Source organism: Epinephelus lanceolatus, chromosome 4 (assembly GCF_041903045.1).
Source record: "Epinephelus lanceolatus isolate andai-2023 chromosome 4, ASM4190304v1, whole genome shotgun sequence".
Classification (NCBI taxonomy): Eukaryota; Metazoa; Chordata; class Actinopteri; order Perciformes; family Serranidae; genus Epinephelus; species Epinephelus lanceolatus.
The window spans coordinates 10,961,479-10,982,316 of NC_135737.1; the positions used below are offsets into that span (position 1 = coordinate 10,961,479).

General features: G+C 41.5%; 1 protein-coding gene across 5 annotated transcripts in view; it reads left to right on the plus strand.

Moving 5' to 3' along the window:
- The window catches only part of prx (periaxin), a 43,270-nt gene extending 24,813 nt beyond the window's left edge, over positions 1–18,457 (plus strand). The window contains exons 8-10 of one of the 5 annotated variants that reach the window (XM_078166895.1): positions 244–12,452; positions 12,555–15,419; positions 16,138–18,457. In XM_078166895.1, coding sequence (XP_078023021.1) covers positions 244–12,452; positions 12,555–15,419; positions 16,138–16,424 — 15,361 coding nt within the window. In that variant the 3' untranslated portion in view covers positions 16,425–18,457. Of the gene's footprint in view, positions 1–243; positions 15,420–16,008 lie in introns of all 5 variants that reach the window. The other 4 variants (XM_078166897.1, XM_078166894.1, XM_033631523.2 and 1 more) reach the window with 4 other exon arrangements.
- The last annotated feature ends 2,381 nt before the right edge of the window (positions 18,458–20,838 follow it).

Below are 20,838 nucleotides of genomic sequence, written 5' to 3' on the forward strand. Positions count from 1 at the left end.
AAATGGTTACAATTGCCTGCTGTGCTGACTGAACATGTGAAGAGATTTGTCGAGGAACATTGTGAGGGTAAAGAATTGTGTAATACAACACTATTACTGACTGTATTTTGAAGACAGAAATAGTTATCTAAAAAGCAAGTTTTTTCTTTCATAAAGCATTCTTCATGAGGCATTTTGGAATATTTCCAATGTTTTTTGGCTATATTATATGTTTTTTTCTTCTTCTTTATTTGGTTGTCCCAGGTTTCCCCACATAAAAACAAAGGGGTACACTGGAGAGGACACAGGAGGAAAAGTGGTTGGAGGACAACTCGAGGGACAGGTGAATATCTCACCACCGGAGATACCTGAGGCTAAACTGAAAACCAAAGGAAAAGGACACAAGTTTGGAATCACCTTTCCTAAGACCAAACATACAAAGTCAGGGTCAGCTTTGGAAACTGGATCTGTGGAGCTGAAGCCTCCAGGTGTGAACATCCAGCCACCATCAGTGGAGTTCAGTTTGTGTGGTGATAAAAACGTAGACGTGGAGAAGGGAGGCGTTAAGCTTAATGCACCTGATGTGGAGTTTGCACTCCCCTCAGGAAAATCTGAGGCATCTTTGCCCCATGGAAAGACAGAAATCAAAGCTCCTAAACTCAACATCAAAGCAGGAGCTGATGCAGAGGCGGCTGTTGAAAAAGGTGACGTAGACGTAGGCAAAGGAGATGCAAGGTTAAGAATGCCAAAGTTGAAACTGCCCAAAGTTAGACTTTCTCGTCATTCTGATGAGATAGATGGTGACATCAAAGTGAAAGCACCTCCAAAAGTAGAAATTAAAGATGCTGATAAGATTAGTCTCCCTGAGGCAAATATCACCAAACCAAAGATGGATGTTGATCTCTCAGGAAAAGCTGCATCTATACAAAAGCCTTCTGTTGATATTTCTTTACCAAAAGTGAAGGGAAAGTCCGACATCAACGTCTCACTCCCAGAGTGCGAAGGAACTGGAAAGACAGTGATCAAAATGTCTGCTGTTGACATCTCTGTGCCTGATGTTGATTTGGAGTTGGACACCAGACACAGAATTCCTGATGAGATAGAGGGCACTTTTAAAGGGCCAAAAATCTCCATGCCAAAGGTCGACATCTCGTTGCCAAAGATGGGATCTTCCAGTGTGGACATTAAAGGTCCAGAAGGTGGAGGGAATATCAGTCTACCTTCTCTTGATATCACTCTTCCGGAGGGGAAAACAGACAGTGGAGATGTTGATATGGACTACTATGTTGGTGGAGATGGGAAGTTCAAAATGCCTGAGTTTGACATTTCTCCTCCAAAAATTAAGCCACAAGTAGGAGAAGTAAATATAAAAGGAGAAGGCATCAAGTTACCCAAAGTAGACCTAACACTTCCCACAGGCAAAGCAGGAACGACTGAAATTGAAGGAGGTGGAAAATTTCAATTACCATCATTTGACATCTCTCTCCCTAAAATGAAGACAGGTGAGATGAAGGCTGACACTGAAGGCCCCGAGGTGAAAGGTGGTAAATTTGAAATGCCCACACTCGACATTTCTCTGCCCAAAGGAAAAATAGAAGGAGACACTGACGTAGAAGGGCCTGCTGGGAGGGGAGGAACTGTCAAAATGCCTACCTTTGATGTTTCTCTACCAAAGTTGAAACAACCAGAGGGTCACATGAAAATAGAGACACCCAAGCTTGAGGGTGGAGGTGAGATCCAGATGCCCTCTCTTGATATATTGATGCCAAAAGGAAAGATGGAGAGTAACATTGAAATAGAGGGTCCATCTGCAAAAGGAGGGAAGTTAAAAATGCCCTCATTCGATGTCAGACTCCCTAAGATGGAGACATCTGGGGCTAAGGTTGACTTACATGGACCTGAGATGAAAGGAGGAAAAATTGAGATGCCATCAGCAGACATTTCTCTACAAAAAGGTAAATGCAAGGGTGAAGTTGACTTCAAGGGAGAAGGAAGCACGTTTAAAATGCCATCATACAATATAACTCTTCCAAAAATGAAGTCACCTGAGGGAGAGGTTGTTTTGGAAGGACCTGAAGTAAAGGGCGGAAAGATCAAGATGCCTAGTGTCGATTTCTGTGTTCCCCAAGGAAATGTTGAGGGAAATTTGAACATTGGTGGCAGTGACTTAAAAGGAGACAAATTCAACATGCCCTCTTTAGACATTTCTCTCCCAAACATGAGGACACCTGAAGGAGACATGAAGCTAGAATGCCCCAAACTTCCAACTGTTGAGTTTTCACTCCCAAAGGCAAACATAGAGGGCAACATGGAGCTTGACGGTAGTGGTGGTAGTGGGACCAAGTTCAAGAAGCCAACTTTTGACATCTCACTCCCAAGGATGAAAACCAAGGAGGGACAGCTTGATATTGAAGGACCTGAAGTGAAAGGGGAAGCAAAGTTCAGCATGCCCTCTTTAGATGTGTCACTACCAAAGATCAAATCACAGGGAGGTGAAATCGACATTGAAGGTCCTGATTTTAAGGTTAATACACCAGAGGCAGATTTAGATCTAAAGGGAAGTGAGATAAAAGGAGGGAAAATAAAGATGCCTACATTTGATGTGTCACTACCAAAGACAAAGATGCCTGAGGGAAATATTGGCCTTCAGGGACCCTCAGTTGCTCTCCCAAAAATAAAATCAAAGCGAGGTGATATCAACATTAAGGGGCCAGAAATTAAATTGCCAACTATTGACATATCACCCCCCCAAGGAAAATTAGAGGGGGAAATCACTGTCGAGCGTGAAGGAAAAGGAGGCGAATTTAGCCTTCCATCTGTAGACATTGACCTCCCTACAGTTAAATTCCCTGAAGGAGATGTGAATTTTCAAGGGCCAAAAGTTAAAGGTTCAAAATTTGAAATGCCAAAAGTCGACCTCTCACTTCCTAAAGGAAAAGTACAGGGAGACATTGATATTGACATTCACTCTGGAAAAGATGGGAATATAGAAATATCATCCTATGATATTGGACTTCCTAAAGGAAAATTCACAGGCCCTGAACTTAAGGGAGAAAAAATCAACATGCCAGACGCTGACCTGTCACTTCCAAAAGGACAGGCTGATGCTGACATCAGTATTGAGGGTCCTGAGATAAAAGGAGGTAAATTCAAAATGCCCAAATTTGACGTTTCACTTCCAAAGATGAACCTGCCAGAGGGCAATGCCAAAGTGGAAGGACCAGAAATAAAAGGAAAAATGGAAATGCCGACAGTTGATATTTCACTTCCAAAAGGAAAAATAAAGGGAGATGTTGATATTCAAGGACCTAAAGTCAAAGCTGACATGTCACTCCCTAAAATTAAGTCTCCAGAGGTAGATATCAGCCTCAAGGATACTGATGTTAAAGGAGGACAGTTTAACTTGCCAACTGTTGACATTTCACTACCCAAAGGAAAAATTAGGGGTGACCTTGATCTTGAGGGTCCTGAGTTGAAAGGGGGTACATTTGAAATGCCAAAATTTGATGTGTCTTTACCGCAAGTGAGTCTACCAGAAGGTGATGTCAAAATAAAAGGCCCAGAAATCAAGGGAGGGAAGACTGAAATGCCAGACATTGATATCTCACTCCCCAAAGGAAAAGCAAGAGGAGAATTTAAAACTGAAGGACATGCTGGCAAAGGAGGAAAGTTCCATATGCCCTCTGTTGATATCTCTCTTCCTAAAATGAAAGCTAAGGGACCAGAGATCAATATAAAAGGCCCTGAACTTAAGGGAGGAAGAATCAACATGCCAGACATTGACCTGTCGCTCCCCAAAGGAAAGGCTGATGCTGACGTAAATATTGAGGGTCCTGATATTAAAGGAGGCAAATTCAAAATGCCCACATTTGATGTTTCACTTCCAAAGATGAACCTGCCAGAGGGCAATGTAGAAATGCCAAAAGTAGATATTTCACTCCCAAAAGAAAAGGTAAAGGGAGATTTTAACATTGAGGGACATGTGGGTAAGGGAGGCAAGTTTAACATGCCCTCGGTTGATATTTCTCTTCCTAAAATAAAAGCAAAGGGAATTGATGTTAATACTGAAGGACCTGAACTTGGAGGTGACATTTCACTCCCAAAAGGAAAAGTTGAGGGTGACCTCAATGTCGAGGGTCCAGAGGTGCAAGGAGGGGAATTTAAAATGCCAAAATTTGATGTCTCATTGCCAAAAGTGAATCTCCCAGAGGGCAATGTCAAAATAAAAGGTCCAGACATCAAGGGAGGAAAAATTGATATGCCAGACATTGATATTTCACTCCCCAAAGGAAAAGCAAAAGGTGAAATTGCAATTGAAGGACATTCTGGCAAAGGAGGCAAGTTTCATTTGCCCTCTCTTGATATATCTCTTCCTAAAATAAAAACAAAGGGACCAGAGATAAATCTTGAAGGCCCTGAAGTTACAGGAGGAAAACTAAACATGCCTTCACTTGATGCTTCTCTTCCCAAAATAAAATCTCCAAATGTAGATATCAGCCTTGAGGGTCCTGATGTTAAAGGAGGACAGGTCAAAATCCCAGCTGCTGATGTTTCACTTCCTAAAGGAAAAGTCGAGGGTGACATAAATGTTGAAGGCCCAGAGATGAAAGGAGGCAAATTCAAAATGCCCAAATTTAATGTTTCACTTCCAAAGATGAACCTACCGGAAGGCAATGTGGAAATGCCAACAGCTGATATTTCACTCCCAGAAGGAAAGGTGAAGGGGGATGTTGACACTGAGGGACATGTGGGTAAAGGAGGCAGGTTTCACATGCCCTCGGTTGATATTTCTCTTCCTAAAATTAAAGCAAAAGGAGTTGATGTTGATATTGAAGGACCTGAACTTGAAGGTGACATTTCACTCCCCAAAGGAAAAGTTGAGGGTGACATTGATGTCGAGAGTCCTGAGGTGAAGGAAGGTAAATTTAAAATGCCAAAATTTGATGTCTCATTGCCAAGAGTGAATCTCTCGGAGGGTGATGTCACAATAAAAGGCCCAGATATCAAGGCAGGGAAAATTGAAATGCCAGACATTGATACTTCACTCCCTAAAGGAAAAGCAGGAGGAGAAATTGAAATTGGGGGACATGCTGACAAGGAAGGCAAGTTCAGTATGCCATCTGTTGATATCTCTCTTCCTAAAATGAAAGCTGGGGAACCTGAGATAAATCTTGAGGGACCTGAAGTTACAGGAGGAAAACTAAACATGCCATCACTTGATGTTTCTTTGACTAAAATAAAATCTCCCGACATAGATATCAGCCTCAAGGGCCCTGATTTCAAAGGAGGAAAGGCCAACATCCCAACTGTTGATATTTCAATTCCTAAAGGAAATGTTGAGGGTGACATAAATGTTGAAGGCCCTGAGGTAAAAGGAGGAAAATTCAAGATGCCCAAATTTGATGTTTCTTTACCAAAAGTGAGTCTCCCAAAGGTTGATGCCAATGTGGAAGGACCACATATGAAAGGAAAACTTGAAATGCCAGCTGTTAATATTGCACTTCCAAAAGGAAAAGCAGATGTGGATATTGACATTGATGGGCATGGTAGTAAGGAAGGGAAGTTTCACATGCCCTCACTTGATATATCTCTTCCTAAAATCAAAGCAAAGGGGGCTGATGTTGATATTCAAGGACCTGAAGTAAAAGGTGACATGTCACTCCCTAAAATTAAGTCTCCAGAGGTAGATATCAACCTCGAGGGTCCTAACATTGACATTTCACTCCCCAAAGGAAAAGCAGGAGAAATTGAAATTGAAGGACATGCTGGCAAAGGAGGAAAGTTCCATATGCCATCTGTTGATATCTCTCTTCCTAAAATGAAAGCTAAGGGACCAGAGGTCAATATAAAAGGCCCTGAACTTAAGGGAGGAAGAATCAACATGCCAGACATTGACCTGTCACTCCCCAAAGGAAAGGCTGATGCTGACCTAAATACTGAGGGTCCTGAGGTGAAAGGAGGTAAATTCAAAATGCCAAAATTTGACGTTTCACTTCCAAAGATGAATCTGCCAGAGGGAAATGTCAAAGTGGAAGGAGCAGAGATGAAGGGAGGAAAAATTGCAATGCCAACTGTTGATGTTTCAGTGCCAGAGGGAAAAGTGGAGGGAGATATCAATATTGAAGGACTACCTGGAAAGGGAAAGTTTGCTGTGCCAAAGGTTGACTTAACAGGTAAAAAAGGTGGTCTCCACATGCCAACTCTTGACATAGATCTCCCCAAATTTGATCTTGATCTCAGCCTTCCTACTGGTCTGACAGACAAAAGCCTCAAGGTTGACACCAGTGCTCCTGAAGCATCAGGGGATTTGAAGATGCCTGGTCTTAAAGGAGATATTAATCCAGCCAAGTTGAAAGTTAGGGGTGCAGACATCGAGACAAGTGGGGTAGAAGGTCCAGGTGCATCCCTTAAACTTCCCACTGTCAAATTACCAACAGTTGACATCTCAGCTCCAAAGGTGGACCTAGACTTTGGCCTTGCCAAACCTAGAGGTGACGAAGTGGAAGTGGAGCTTCTGAAAGCAGAAGGAGGTAGGCCTTCTTCAGGGGGCAGCTTTGATCTTCCTGATGTCTCCCTCAAAGTCCCCAGTTTCTCTCTTCCAAGGTTTGGTGGAAAGTCCAAGAGTGGTGATCTGGCAATATCTGGCCCCAAGGGAGAGGTTTCCCTCAGTCCACCACATGTGGAAGGGGAGATAAGAGCACCATCAGTAGAGTTTGATGGGGATGGAAAAGTCAAGGTGAAAAAACCTAAACTCAAAATGCCTTCATTTGGTATATCCAAAAAGCATGCAGATGTATCCGTGTCTTGCCCTGATGTGGATGTTAAAGTGAAAAAGGAGAAAATTGACATTTCTAAGCCAGAGATCAATGTTGAGAGCCAGTATGACAAACCAAAATACAAAGTGAAATTTCCCAAGTTTAAAATGTCATCACCAAAAGGTCACCTCCCAGAAGGAGAGGTTAATGCTAAACTCGAGGCAGATGTGGAAGGGCAAGGGGGCTTCCACGCACCTGATGTCACTATCAAACTACCAAGATTCTCCATGCCAGGATTTGGCTCTAAGGAAAAAGATTTTGTAAAGCCAAGTGGTCATCTTGAATCTAAGGCCAAGGTCAAGATGCCCTCTGTTGAGCTGTCACTACCAACAGCTAAAACACCAGAGACTGAGGTTCTTCTTCCCAAAGCAGAAGTTGATGTCTCAGAGGCTGATATCAGAGGTTATGAGGGAAATCTCAAAATTCCCAAAATGCCAACAATTGATGTTTCCATTCCCAAAATAGACCTGGATGTGTCCCTGCCAAATGTAAAGCATGATGTAAAGGTTGATGGACAAGGAGGCAAATTCAAGATGCCAGACATCAAGATGCCTGACATTGACTTGTCCCTTCCTACAGGAAAAACAAGTGCAACTAGAGATGTTGACATCTCTATGCCCAAAGGAAAGACTGAGGGTCCAGAGGTGGAGCTCAAAGGAGAAGGTGGAAAATTCAAGATGCCACATCTCAGCATGCCCTCTGTTGATATTTCACTTCCAAAAGGAAAGATCGAAGGTCCAGACGTTGAAATGGAGGGAGGTACAGGAGGAAAATTCAAAATGCCTCACATGAAAATGCCAGATGTTGACATCTCTCTGCCCAAAGGAAAGATGGAAGGTCCAGATATTGAAATAGAGGGAGGTACAGGAGGAAAATTCAAAATGCCTCACATGAAAATGCCCAACATTGATATCTCTCTGCCCAAAGGAAAGACTGAAGGTCCAGATGTTGACATCTCTCTGCCCAAAGGAAAGATTGAGGGTCCAGAGGTGGAGCTCAAAGGAGAAGGTGGAAAATTCAAGATGCCACATCTCAGCATGCCCTCTGTTGATATCTCACTTCCAAAAGGAAAGATTGAAGGTCCAGCTGTTGAGATGGAGGGAAGTAGTGGAGGAAAATTCAAAATGCCTCACATGAAAATGCCCAACATTGACCTTTCTCTGCCCAAAGGAAAGATGGAAGGTCCAGATGTTGACATCTCTCTACCAAAAGGAAAGATTGAGGGTCCAGAGGTGGAGCTCAAAGGAGAAGGTGGAAAATTCAAGATGCCTCACATGAAAATGCCCAACATTGACATCTCTCTGCCCAAAGGTAAGATGGAAGGTCCAGATGTTGACATCTCTCTGCCCAAAGGAAAGATTGAGGGTCCAGAGGTGGAGCTCAAAGGAGAAGGTGGAAAATTCAAGATGCCACATCTCAGCATGCCTTCTGTTGATATTTCGCTTCCAAAAGGAAAGATTGAAGGTCCAGATGTTGAGAAGGAGGGAAGGAGTGGAGGAAAATTCAAAATGCCTCACATGAAAATGCCCAACATTGACCTTTCTCTGCCCAAAGGTAAGATGGAAGGTCCAGATGTTGACATCTCTCTACCAAAGGGAAAGATTGAGGGTCCAGAGGTGGAGCTCAAAGGAGAAGGTGGAAAATTCAAAATGCCTCACATGAAAATGCCCAACATTGACCTTTCTCTGCCCAAAGGTAAGATGGAAGGTCCAGATGTTGACATCTCTCTACCAAAGGGAAAGATTGAGGGTCCAGAGGTGGAGCTCAAAGGAGAAGGTGGAAAATTCAAAATGCCTCACATGAAAATGCCCAACATTGACCTTTCTCTGCCCAAAGGTAAGATGGAAGGTCCAGATGTTGACATCTCTCTACCAAAGGGAAAGATTGAGGGTCCAGAGGTGGAGCTCAAAGGAGAAGGTGGAAAATTCAAGATGCCACATCTCAGCATGCCCTCTGTTGATATTTCACTTCCAAAAGGAAAGATGGAAGGTCCAGATGTTGAGATGGAGGGAGGTACAGGAGGAAAATTCAAAATGCCTCACATGAAAATGCCCAACATTGACCTTTCTCTGCCCAAAAGTAAAGTGGAAGGTCCAGATGTTGACATCTCTCTACCAAAAGGAAAGATTGCAGGTCCAGAGGTGGAGCTCAAAGGAGAAGGTGGAAAATTCAAGATGCCACATCTCAGCATGCCTTCTGTTGATATTTCACTTCCAAAAGGAAAGATTGAAGGTCCAGATGTTGAGATGGAGGGAAGGAGTGGAGGAAAATTCAAAATGCCTCACATGAAAATGCCCAACATTGACCTTTCTCTGCCCAAAGGAAAGATGGAAGGTCCAGATGTTGAGATGGAGGGAAGTAGTGGAGGAAAATTCAAAATGCCTCACATGAAAATGCCCAACATTGACCTTTCCCTGCCCAAAGGTAAGATGGAAGGTCCAGATGTTGACATCTCTCTTCCAAAAGGAAAGATTGAGGGTCCAGAGGTGGAGCTCAAAGGAGAAGGTGGAAAATTCAAGATGCCACATCTCAGCATGCCTTCTGTTGATATTTCACTTCCAAAAGGAAAGATGGAAGGTCCAGATGTTGAGATGGAGGGAGGTACAGGAGGAAAATTCAAAATGCCTCACATGAAAATGCCAGATGTTGACATCTCTCTGCCCAAAGGAAAGATGGAAGGTCCAGATGTTGAGATGGAGGGAAGTAGTGGAGGAAAATTCAAAATGCCTCACATGAAAATGCCCAACATTGACCTTTCTCTGCCCAAAAGTAAAGTGGAAGGTCCAGATGTTGACATCTCTCTACCAAAAGGAAAGATTGAGGGTCCAGAGGTGGAGCTCAAAGGAGAAGGTGGAAAATTCAAGATGCCACATCTCAGCATGCCTTCTGTTGATATTTCACTTCCAAAAGGAAAGATGGAAGGTCCAGATGTTGAGATGGAGGGAGGTACAGGAGGAAAATTCAAAATGCCTCACATGAAAATGCCAGATGTTGACATCTCTCTGCCCAAAGGAAAGATGGAAGGTCCAGAAGCTGAAATAGGGGGAAGTAGTGGAGGAAAATTCAAAATGCCTCACATGAAAATGCCCAACATTGACCTTTCTCTGCCCAAAAGTAAAGTGGAAGGTCCAGATGTTGACATCTCTCTACCAAAAGGAAAGATTGAGGGTCCAGAGGTGGAGCTCAAAGGAGAAGGTGGAAAATTCAAGATGCCACATCTCAGCATGCCTTCTGTTGATATCTCACTTCCAAAAGTAAAGATTGAAGGTCCAGATGTTGAGATGGAGGGAAGTAGTGGAGGAAAATTCAAAATGCCTCACATGAAAATGCCCAACATTGACATCTCTCTGCCCAAAGGAAAGATCAAAGGTCCAGAAGTTGAAATAGAGGGTGGTACAGGAGGAAAGTTCAAAATGCCTCACATGAAAATGCCAGACGCTGACATCTCTCTGCCCAAAGGAAAGATTGAAGGTCCAGAAGCTGAAATAGGAGGAGGAACAGGAGGAAAATTCAAAATGCCTCACATGAAAATGCCCAACATTGACCTTTCTCTGCCCAAAGGTAAGATGGAAGGTCCAGATGTTGACATCTCTCTACCAAAGGGAAAGATTGAGGGTCCAGAGGTGGAGCTCAAAGGAGAAGGTGGAAAATTCAAGATGCCACATCTCAGCATGCCCTCTGTTGATATTTCACTTCCAAAAGGAAAGATTGAAGGTCCAGACATTGAGATGGAGGGAATTAGTGGAGGAAAATTCAAAATGCCTCATGTGAAAATGCCCAACATTGACCTTTCTCTGCCCAAAGGAAAGATGGAAGGTCCAGATGTCGACATCTCTCTACCTAAAGGTAACATTGAAGGTCCAGATGTTGAAATAGAGGGAGGCACAGGAGGAAAATTCAAAATGCCTCACATGAAAATGCCCAAAATTGACATCTCTCTACCAAAAGGAAAGATTGAGGGTCCAGAGGTGGACCTCAAAGGAGAAGATGGAAAATTCAAGATGCCACATCTCAGCATGCCCTCTGTTGATATTTCACTTCCAAAAGGAAAGATCGAAGGTCCAGACGTTGAAATGGAGGGAGGTGCAGGAGGAAAATTCAGAATGCCTCACATGAAAATGCCCAACATTGACCTTTCTCTGCCCAAAGGAAAGATGGAAAGTCCAGATGTCGACATCTCTCTGCCCAAAGGAAAAATTGAAGGTCCAGATGTTGAAATAGAGGGAGGCACAGGAGGAAAATTCAAAATGCCTCACATGAAAATGCCCAACATTGACCTTTCTCTGCCCAAAGGTAACATTGAAGGTCCAGATGTTGAAATAGAGGGAGGTACAGGAGGAAAATTCAAAATGCCTCAAATCAAAATGCCCGATTTTGACATCTCTCTACCCAAAGGAAAGATGGAAGGCCCAGAAGTTGAAATAGAGGGAGGTACAGGAGGAAAGTTCAAAATGCCTCACATGAAAATGCCCAACATTGATATCTCTCTGCCCAAAGGAAAGATGGAAGGTCCAGATGTTGACATCTCTCTGCCCAAAGGAAAAATTGAAGGTCCAGATGTTGAAATGGAGGGAGGTGCAGGAGGAAAATTCAAAATGCCTCAGATGAAAATGCCTAACATTGACCTTTCTCTGCCCAAAGGAAAGATGGGAGGTCCAGATGTCGACATCTCTCTGCCCAAAGGAAAAATTGAAGGTGCAGATGTTGAAATAGAGGGAGGCACAGGAGGAAAATTCAAAATGCCTCAAATCAAAATGCCCGATTTTGACATCTCTCTGCCGAAAGGAAAGATCGAAGGCCCAGAAGTTGAAATAGAGGGAGGTACAGGAGGAAAGTTCAAAATGCCTCACATGAAAATGCCCAACATTGACCTTTCTCTGCCCAAAGGAAAGATGGAAGGTCCAGATGTTGACATCTCTCTGCCCAAAGGAAAAATTGAAGGTCCAGAAGCTGAAATAGAGGGAGGCACAGGAGGAAAATTCAAAATGCCTCACATGAAAATGCCCAAAATTGACATCTCTCTACCGAAAGGAAAGATTGAGGGTCCAGAGGTGGAGCTCAAAGGCGAAGGTGGAAAATTCAAGATGCCACATCTCAGCATGCCCTCTGTTGATATTTCACTTCCAAAAGGAAAGATGGAAGGTCCAGATGTTGAGATGGAGGGAGGTACAGGAGGAAAATTCAAAATGCCTCACATGAAAATGCCCAACATTGACCTTTCTCTGCCCAAAAGTAAAGTGGAAGGTCCAGATGTTGACATCTCTCTACCAAAAGGAAAGATTGAAGGTCCAGAGGTGGAGCTCAAAGGAGAAGGTGGAAAATTCAAGATGCCACATCTCAGCATGCCCTCTGTTGATATTTCACTTCCAAAAGGAAAGATGGAAGGTCCAGATGTTGAGATGGAGGGAAGGAGTGGAGGAAAATTCAAAATGCCTCACATGAAAATGTCCAACATTGACCTTTCTCTGCCCAAAGGAAAGATGGAAGGTCCAGATGTTGAGATGGAGGGAAGTAGTGGAGGAAAATTCAAAATGCCTCACATGAAAATGCCCAACATTGACCTTTCTCTGCCCAAAGGTAAGATGGAAGGTCCAGATGTTGACATCTCTCTACCAAAAGGAAAGATTGCAGGTCCAGAGGTGGAGCTCAAAGGAGAAGGTGGAAAATTCACGATGCCACATCTCAGCATGCCCTCTGTTGATATTTCACTTCCAAAGGGAAAGATGGAAGGTCCAGATGTTGAGATGGAGGGAGGTACAGGAGGAAAATTCAAAATGCCTCACATGAAAATGCCCAACATTGACCTTTCTCTGCCCAAAAGAAAGATCGAAGGTCCAGAAGTTGAAATAGAGGGTGGTACAGGAGGAAAGTTCAAAATGCCTCACATGAAAATGCCAGATGTTGACATCTCTCTGCCCAAAGGAAAAACTGAAGGTCCAAATGTTGAAATAGAGGGAGGCACAGGAGGAAAATTCAAAATGCCTCACATGAAAATGCCAGACATCGACATCTCTCTGCCCAAAGGAAAGATTGAAAGTCCAGATGTTGACATCTCTCTATCAAAAGGAGAGATTGAAGGTCCAGAGGTGGAGCTCAAAGGAGAGGGTGGAAAATTCAAAATGCCTCAAATGAAAATGCCAGATGTTGACATCTCTCTGCCCAAAGGAAAGATTGAAGGTCCAGATGTTGACATTTCTCTGCCCAAAGGAAAGATCGGAGGTCCAGAAGCTGAAATAGAGGGAAGTAGGGGTGGAAAATTTAAAATGCCCCACATGAAAATACCAAATGTTGACATCTCTCTGCCAAAAGGAAAGATTGAAGGTCCAGAGGTGGAGCTCAAAGGAGAAGGTGGAAAATTTACGATGCCACATCTCAGCATGCCCTCTGTTGATATTTCACTGCCCAAACCAAAGTTTGAAGGTCCAGATGTTGAAATGGAGGGAGGTACTGAGGGAAAGCTCAAAATGCCTCATTGGAAAATGCCAGATTTTGACATCTCTCTGCCTAAAGGAAAACTTGAAGGCCCAGAGGTTGAAATAGAGGCAGGTTCGGGAGAGAAATACAAAATGCCTCATATTAAAATGCCACATGTTGATATATCTCTACCAGAAGGAAAATCTGGTATAATTGAAGGAGCAGAGTTCGAGATTGAGGGAAGCAAACCTAAAATACCACACATGACAATGCCCTCAATAGATATTTCACTGCCAAAAGGAAAGATTGAAGGTCCTGCAGTTGAAATTAAGGGTGAGAGAGGAAAGTTCAAGATGCCAAAAGTTGACATATCTCTTCCTAAAGGAAAACCTTCAATTGAAGGTCAAGAGGTAGAGATTAAGGGAGATCGGGGCCAGTTCAAGATGCCTAATGTGGGCATATCTATCCCTAAAGGAAAAACAAATACTGACATACCAGAGGAGAAAGTGGACGCAGAGGGAGGAACCATCAAGCTGCCACATATCAAGATGCCAAAAGTTGATATTTCACTTCCTACAGGTAAAATCAAAGATAGTGAATCACCTGCTATAGAGATGGAAGTCACAGGAGGAAAGTTCAAAGGTCCACATGTTAAACTTCCAAAGGGGGGTATATCAGTGTTGAAGAATAACTCAGGTGAAGCAGAGATCAACTTACCAACCGTTGAGGCGGGAGGGAAAATTAAAGTGCCACAAGAAGAAGCTGATGTGCATGTTGAGGGAGAGCGCAAAGGTCCCAAACTCAAGATGCCAACAATAGATATCAAAGGTCCAAAAGGAGACCTGGAGCTTGATATAGGACTTCATAGAGGAGATGGCAAGAAGAACAGGCAAAAAGTTGAGCTACCTGACTTGGATCTCAACACAGCAGGAACCAGCAGCAAAGTAAAGGGGCCTAAAGTCAAAGGAACAAAATTCAAGATTGGAATGCCAAAAAAGAAAACTGGCATAGATGTAACAGCAGAAGCAAAAATATGTAAAAACTGTGGCGATGAGGAGTTAGGTGGTCAGGACAAACACAGATGCAAGGGTAAAGAAAGATTTGAGTACAAGGTTGAAGTTGAAACCCATGACAGACATAGAGAGAACAAAGATCGTATTAATATCCCAGTGTCAGAGGTTACATTACCAAGTGTTGGTCTTAAAACCAAACAAAGCTCGGCTGAATTAGGAACAGGGGGTGAGTGTGGCCTCTCCTCATCTGGAGCAGAAATCAAAGTCCCCAAGATTCCAGACATAGAATTTGATATTGGTACATCACAGAACGAAGATGAGGACAGAACTGAAAAAGGCAAGAAAATCAAAATTCCTAAGTTTGGTGTCCCGTTACCCTCCATCTCCTCTCCAGAGGGAAGAGTAGATATCTATGGGCCAGAAATTCAGTATGAGGGCCCTAAAATGCCCAAAGTAAAGAAAGCTGTCTTTGTCTTGGTAAATCCACCTCAAACAGATGAGGCCACTGCATGCACGGGCCTCCCGGAAGAGGAGACAACATATAAGGCTGAAAAAGAGGATGTCAAAATGAAGATGCCCAAAATCAAAATGAAGCCAAGTTTTGGGAAGTCCAAAGATAAATCAGCTGCTGTAATCACAGAGAGTGAATTGGAGGGAGAACAGACAGGAGGGAAGACGAAAATGCCCAAAGTGTCATTTTCTCCTGGCAAATCAGGGTTGTTTGATGTCACTCTAAAGGGTGAAGGTTCAAGTTCAAGTCTCAATGGCGAAAAAGATGCAAGTCTTCACAAGGGCTCCAAGGATGATAAAGGGACATTCAGTGGCAAAATCAAGCTTCCAAAGGTGGAGTTAACATCTCCATATGGCAAAATGGAGGACAAAGGGTTGAGTGTGAAACTGGGAAAGGATTCATCACCAGGTGAAGCAGAGGGGGACACTAAAGGGTTTAAAAAATCAGGCAAGATGGCCGCCACTGGTGTTAGTGAGGAGCTCTCAAAGGATGTGGTGTCATCTCATGCCAGAACAGATATGCTGGACAGGGACAGCTCAGAGTCCCCCGCTAGTTTTACCATGGAGTGCAGTTCTGCAAAGGTCCAGGCTTGGAGAGAGGTCGACAGCCAAAGCAGGGAGTCTGAAGAAAGAGAATCTTCCTCCTGGTTCAAGGTCCCTAAGTTCTCCCTGAAGCCACACTCCACAGGTAAGGATAATGGAAACTTCAAATTGAGATGACAAGATATTTGAAAAATTAGACAATATAACTTCATATTAATAATAACTTTATCTATATAGCACGTTTAAAAACAGAGTTTACAAAGTGCTTTGACAAACAAAGCAAAGCAGAAGCAATAAACCCCAGAGGCAACATAAAATTACAAGCCAAACAGTAATGCCAAACTAAGGTAAAATTAAACAAGAGGTCAGACCCAAGAATCCAAGTCAAACAACTGTCAATTCCAAAACTGATATATGTATATATATATATATATATATATATGTATATATATATATATATATATATATGCTATATTTTTATGCAAATTTGTATAAAAATGTGAATTTTTATACAAATTCTCTCGAATGAACAATAGTGTCCATACAAGTTTGGTATGTGTGCTTTACACTTCATACCTGTATTCAATCATTATTTCATAGTATTAATGTTGACTTTATTAGAATATGCACCACATTATACATAATTTATCCTTGCTATTGCATGTGATGCGAGTTTTGTGTTTATTCCATAGATTATTAATATATAATCTCCTGTTCTGTCTCTGCTACATAAGACTAAGTTTCTTTTCCCTCTTGATTTCCTCACCTGTCCTCCTCTCCTCTCCTTCCTTTCCTCTACTTGTCTCTGCTTTTTTTTCCCTCTTCTCCTCCTCCTCCTCCTCCTCCTCCTCCTCCTCCCTCAGGTTTCCTCCAGATAACCCCAGAAGGTTCTCCTCAGGCCCAGCGGAAGGGGGAGGTAGGAGGTGAGGTTGACGTCTCGGGGTCTTTCTGCCTCCACACCTCAGGGCTTGATCTCTCTACCCAGGAAATGTCCGAAGAGCAACAAGTCTCCTCCACCCAGGAGAGAACTGTCACCACGGTGACCAAGACCACCAGAATTACCCGACACATAGTAACCACTGAAGCGCGAACAGGTGAATCTTCGCCAACCACGACAACAACTCACCAGGTGTCTGACTTCAATTACTGAAGATGCTGTAATGATATCTTAAATGTCTTTTAACCTTTTTGTTTTTCTTTGGTGAGGTTGCAGTGTTCTTGTATGCTAAGCTTGCAACATGGCAAACCTCAATTAAGTAAAAGTCTTTATTTTATATTTTAATAGATGAGGTATGAATGTGATGCAAAAGAATGACTTTTTATCTATTAGCATCATCGTCATTATAAAAGCAACAGAGTAATATATGCTGCCTTTTTTTTCCATTTTAAATGTGACTATTTTTGTTACTGTTATTTGAGTTTTGTTAGTTTAGTCCTAATTATTTATCAGATTTTGTTTGGTTTAAAAGTTTTCACTCTGAATGTAAACATGTCACATTACTTTATTATTTATTGTTTGTGTGTTCAAATTGCATTGGAAATGAGTCATTTAGTCGCATTAGCATCATGGATTTGACCATGATTAGTTCAAAATAATACATTTTGAACCGTTACAGTGCAGGCCAGAGTAATATTCATGTAAATACAACTATATCATTGCTTTTTTGAAGCAGTATCCCTTCAATCCGAAATGTAGTTATTTTCATATTCACCAGAGTCAGGAGTAGAAATGATATTTTTTGATCTGTGTTTGTCTTGAAGGAAAAGTGTGAGCTTTTTGAGATTATAGGTTATTCTCATTTTCTGCCATAGTTTTATACTTTAAGCATTTAGCTGGTGCTGTTACCCAGAGATAGTCACAGTGAGTGAGCAGGATACTCTGGACTCTTTTTTTTTGCTGTGGGGATCAAATCTGTGACCCTCTGGTTACAGGTTGCTCTCAAACATTTACTGTAGCCCACCCTGCTGCTAATCTATTTTATATTTGTTTTTACTGTACACTGCCAGAAAAAGACACCGCTGTATATTCTGTGATTGGGGCTTTAGCTTCAAGACACAACTCCTGACTGAATTTTTGAAACTCAGCTGTGAAGTATGTTGAGTTTCAAAACATCAGCAGAGTGCTGGGAGGAAATTTGTGGATTGAGGGGTATTGTTGGGCGCTTACATGAAATCAGGGAGAGGAGCTTTAAAGGTAAAACATTTTCTCTTGAAACATAGCCCTCTACAATATTACTATCAGGCTGCTACAATGACAGACTGGCTCAGGAGTGGTGAGCCTCAATATTGTACAAAAGCCAACATGTAACAAAATATGCACTCTGAAAACCGAAGAGAGGAGCTCAAAAACAAGAGGACAAAGGCACCTTCTGATTAAAATGTCTTTGATAATCTGACATTCTTGTGTTTATTGTATGAATATTACTGATGATGTTACAAAATAATGTTAGATGCCAAAATGTCAGATTGATAAAAGCATTTTTATTAAGTGCCTTTACCCCTTATTTTTCAAAAAGTGTGTCCTCCATTTAAAGTATAAACTGCTTTGAAATGGAGGGAGAAAAGCCTCTTGCTGTATTTCAGATATTTATTTTGTTGTCTCTATATTGAGACATTTAAGTTTCATTCCCAAATGCAGAACCTCTCATTTGAGAAAAAAACATTTCTGGTATTAAATGAAAACATACTTTTTAAAACTACTGAGGGTATACACTACTCTTAGCCATTACAATTACCATTTCACAGATTACAATCATCTACTTTTTCAAAATAACGAGCTACTTTTCAAGTGGAAGTAAAGCATTTAAGAATGGAGACTTTTAACTAAACTTGGTTTACTTTACTTGGTTGGTAGACAGAATGACAACGTGTGATAAAATGCATGAAGGAATCCTGACAAATCTTCTCCCACACTTTTTCCATTAACAACATTAACACTATGCCTGTTTTAAAGGAGCGATATAGACAATAGATTTCTAAAAAGCCGAGAAGAGATAGTGACACGTTATGGTAACACACGCTGAGTAGCATCTATGTGTATTGAGATTTTTACCTTTCTTTTAATCAAGTCTTCGAATTTCTTTTCGATTATAAGGGTTTCAGTGCCAAGTGTTTTTGTCAAAGCTGCAATGGAGAGAATGTTGGTTACAATGTTACATCAATAAAATAATATTCACACAAAAATCATGTAAGTGATAGTTTTCTGATGTTTTTGACCTGCACAGTTGCTGAATTAAGTGGACTTATGGGTGTTTTATGAGGGTTTTTAGAGCATGTCAACTCAAAATCTGCCAGCCTGAATCATTCAATCATTTATTTGTTGTCTACATACCCACTTATTCTTTGCGGGGACATGGGGAGCTGCAGCCTACATCAACTCACATTAGACAAAAATCAATTTACCCACTCACACATTCAAATTCCTTCTTTAGAAAACACACTGTGCTATGGAAGTCCATTTACAACAAGGAAAAATATGTCTGATTTTAATGAAAATACTCACGAGAAATTAAAATTACAAGTTAGTAAGTTAGAATGTTGACTTAATCAGCACAAAACAGACCTTAGTATCTTATAATTTTGATTATCTCATAATATTACTCTTGTATGTCAATATTTTGACTTATTAAGTCAAACCTTTGACTTCGGAAATGGACAACAAAAGATACTAAGTGTTAAAGGGAAATTTCGGTTTATTTCAACCTGTCTCCTATCATCCTAAATTTGTTTCAAGTGACTAGTGACATAGAAATAATAGTTAGCATGTTAGCCGTTAGCCTAGATACAGCCGGGGCGCATAGTAGCGTCAGACCTGTTAAAAGTAAGTGAACGGGCAACCTTCAAGTGCAAAGTTAGTCCACTAAACAAGCTTTTTTTCCACAAAGACCGCCTCATATTGTTAAGATAAATGTCAGAGAACATATAGAAAACAACATGTAAACGTGTTGTCTTACCTTACCGGTGTGCTGCCATGTTTGTTTACCATTTAGCTCTGCTTTCCAAAGCGCGGCCGAAATATATCTGGCGAGCTCTAGATAAAGCCCAGCTGGATACTACTCCAGGTGGAGGTGTCTCGTCCTCGGTCACATCCAGACCTTGAAAATAAGGCTGCAACCGGTCCCATTCCTTGCAACAGAGGCATTCCTCTTCTGTGGGCACTGGGGCACAGCATCCACAGGTACACCACCAATCTCCAGAGCTACGCAGCCTTGCAGCAGCCATTCCTCCTCTCTCGTCCTCTACCTGTTGCACCTCTCTCTCTCTCTCTCCTCCGTTCTTCAATTTCACAAAGCTCTTCGTCAGTGTATTCTGGCTCAAATAAATAAGGGCGGCCATCAAACTCTGCAAAATCAAATTCCTCCTCCACAAAGTCGAAGTCTGGCAAAAAGTCAGCCATTATTCTATAAATCTTTCATAAAATAAATGAATGAACTTTTCAGGCTACTGTCCGGTTCTGCCACACTTTGTAAAGCAGAGCTAAATGTAAACAAACATGGCAGCACACCGGTAAGGTAAGACAACACGTTTACATGTCGTTTTCTATATGTTCTCTGACATTTATCCTAATGATATGAGGCGGTCTTTGTGGAAAAAAAAGCTTGTTTAGTGGACTAACTTTGCACTTGAAAGTTGCCCGTTCACTTACGTTTTAACATGTCTGACGCTACTATGCGCCCTGGCTGTATCTAGGCTAACGGCTAACATGCTAACTATTATTTTTATGTCACTAGTCACTTGAAACAAATTTAGGACGATAGGAGACGGGTTGAAATAAACCGAAATTTCCCTTTAATGTTGACTTACTATATCACAATTTTCACTATGTGACTATAGTTTAATAATCTCATAATACCATGTTGCAGTGAGTATTATTTATGTATTTATCATGTTTATTTAATTTATCGTGTATAATGTTTTCTTTTCTTGGCATAATTGGGCTTCCATACAGTGGTCATTATACGATTTATCCACTCATCTTCTTTAAATTGTGATGTACACCATGAAAATTATTTATTTTATCATTAAATGAAACTTCAGAGAGAAACACGTATCCAGAGAAATGTTTATCTAAATTAATGAAAACCCATTTTTCGTTAGACATTACATAAATCATAACTGCTTTTTGTAAATAACTGATTATCTTTAAAGGTCAGCAGGCTGGTCACAGCTTAAACCTAAATGTTACACTGTATGTTAGCTTGAACCACTCAAGCTGCTACACACTGCAATTTCTACAGTAAAAAAAAATAATAATTTTCTGATACAAAAGTCTCTAACCGTTTAAAAGTTTTTCATCAACATCTCAGTTACTGGAATAAAATGAGAAAACATAAGCACATGGATACATGAGGACTGATCACTCTCACCTGCAGGCCTTCACATCCCATAGAAAATACTGCAAACCACTCACTGTTATGTCACAACAATGTAGGCATTAACTGCAGGAGCAGAAGAGCAGCGAAGCAAAAAGTATTCTGAGGAACATATTATTCTTACCTTTAAGAAAAGAAAAAGAAGAGATGAATCGGTTTTCTGCTGCGGATCAGAGACACCGAAGCACATGG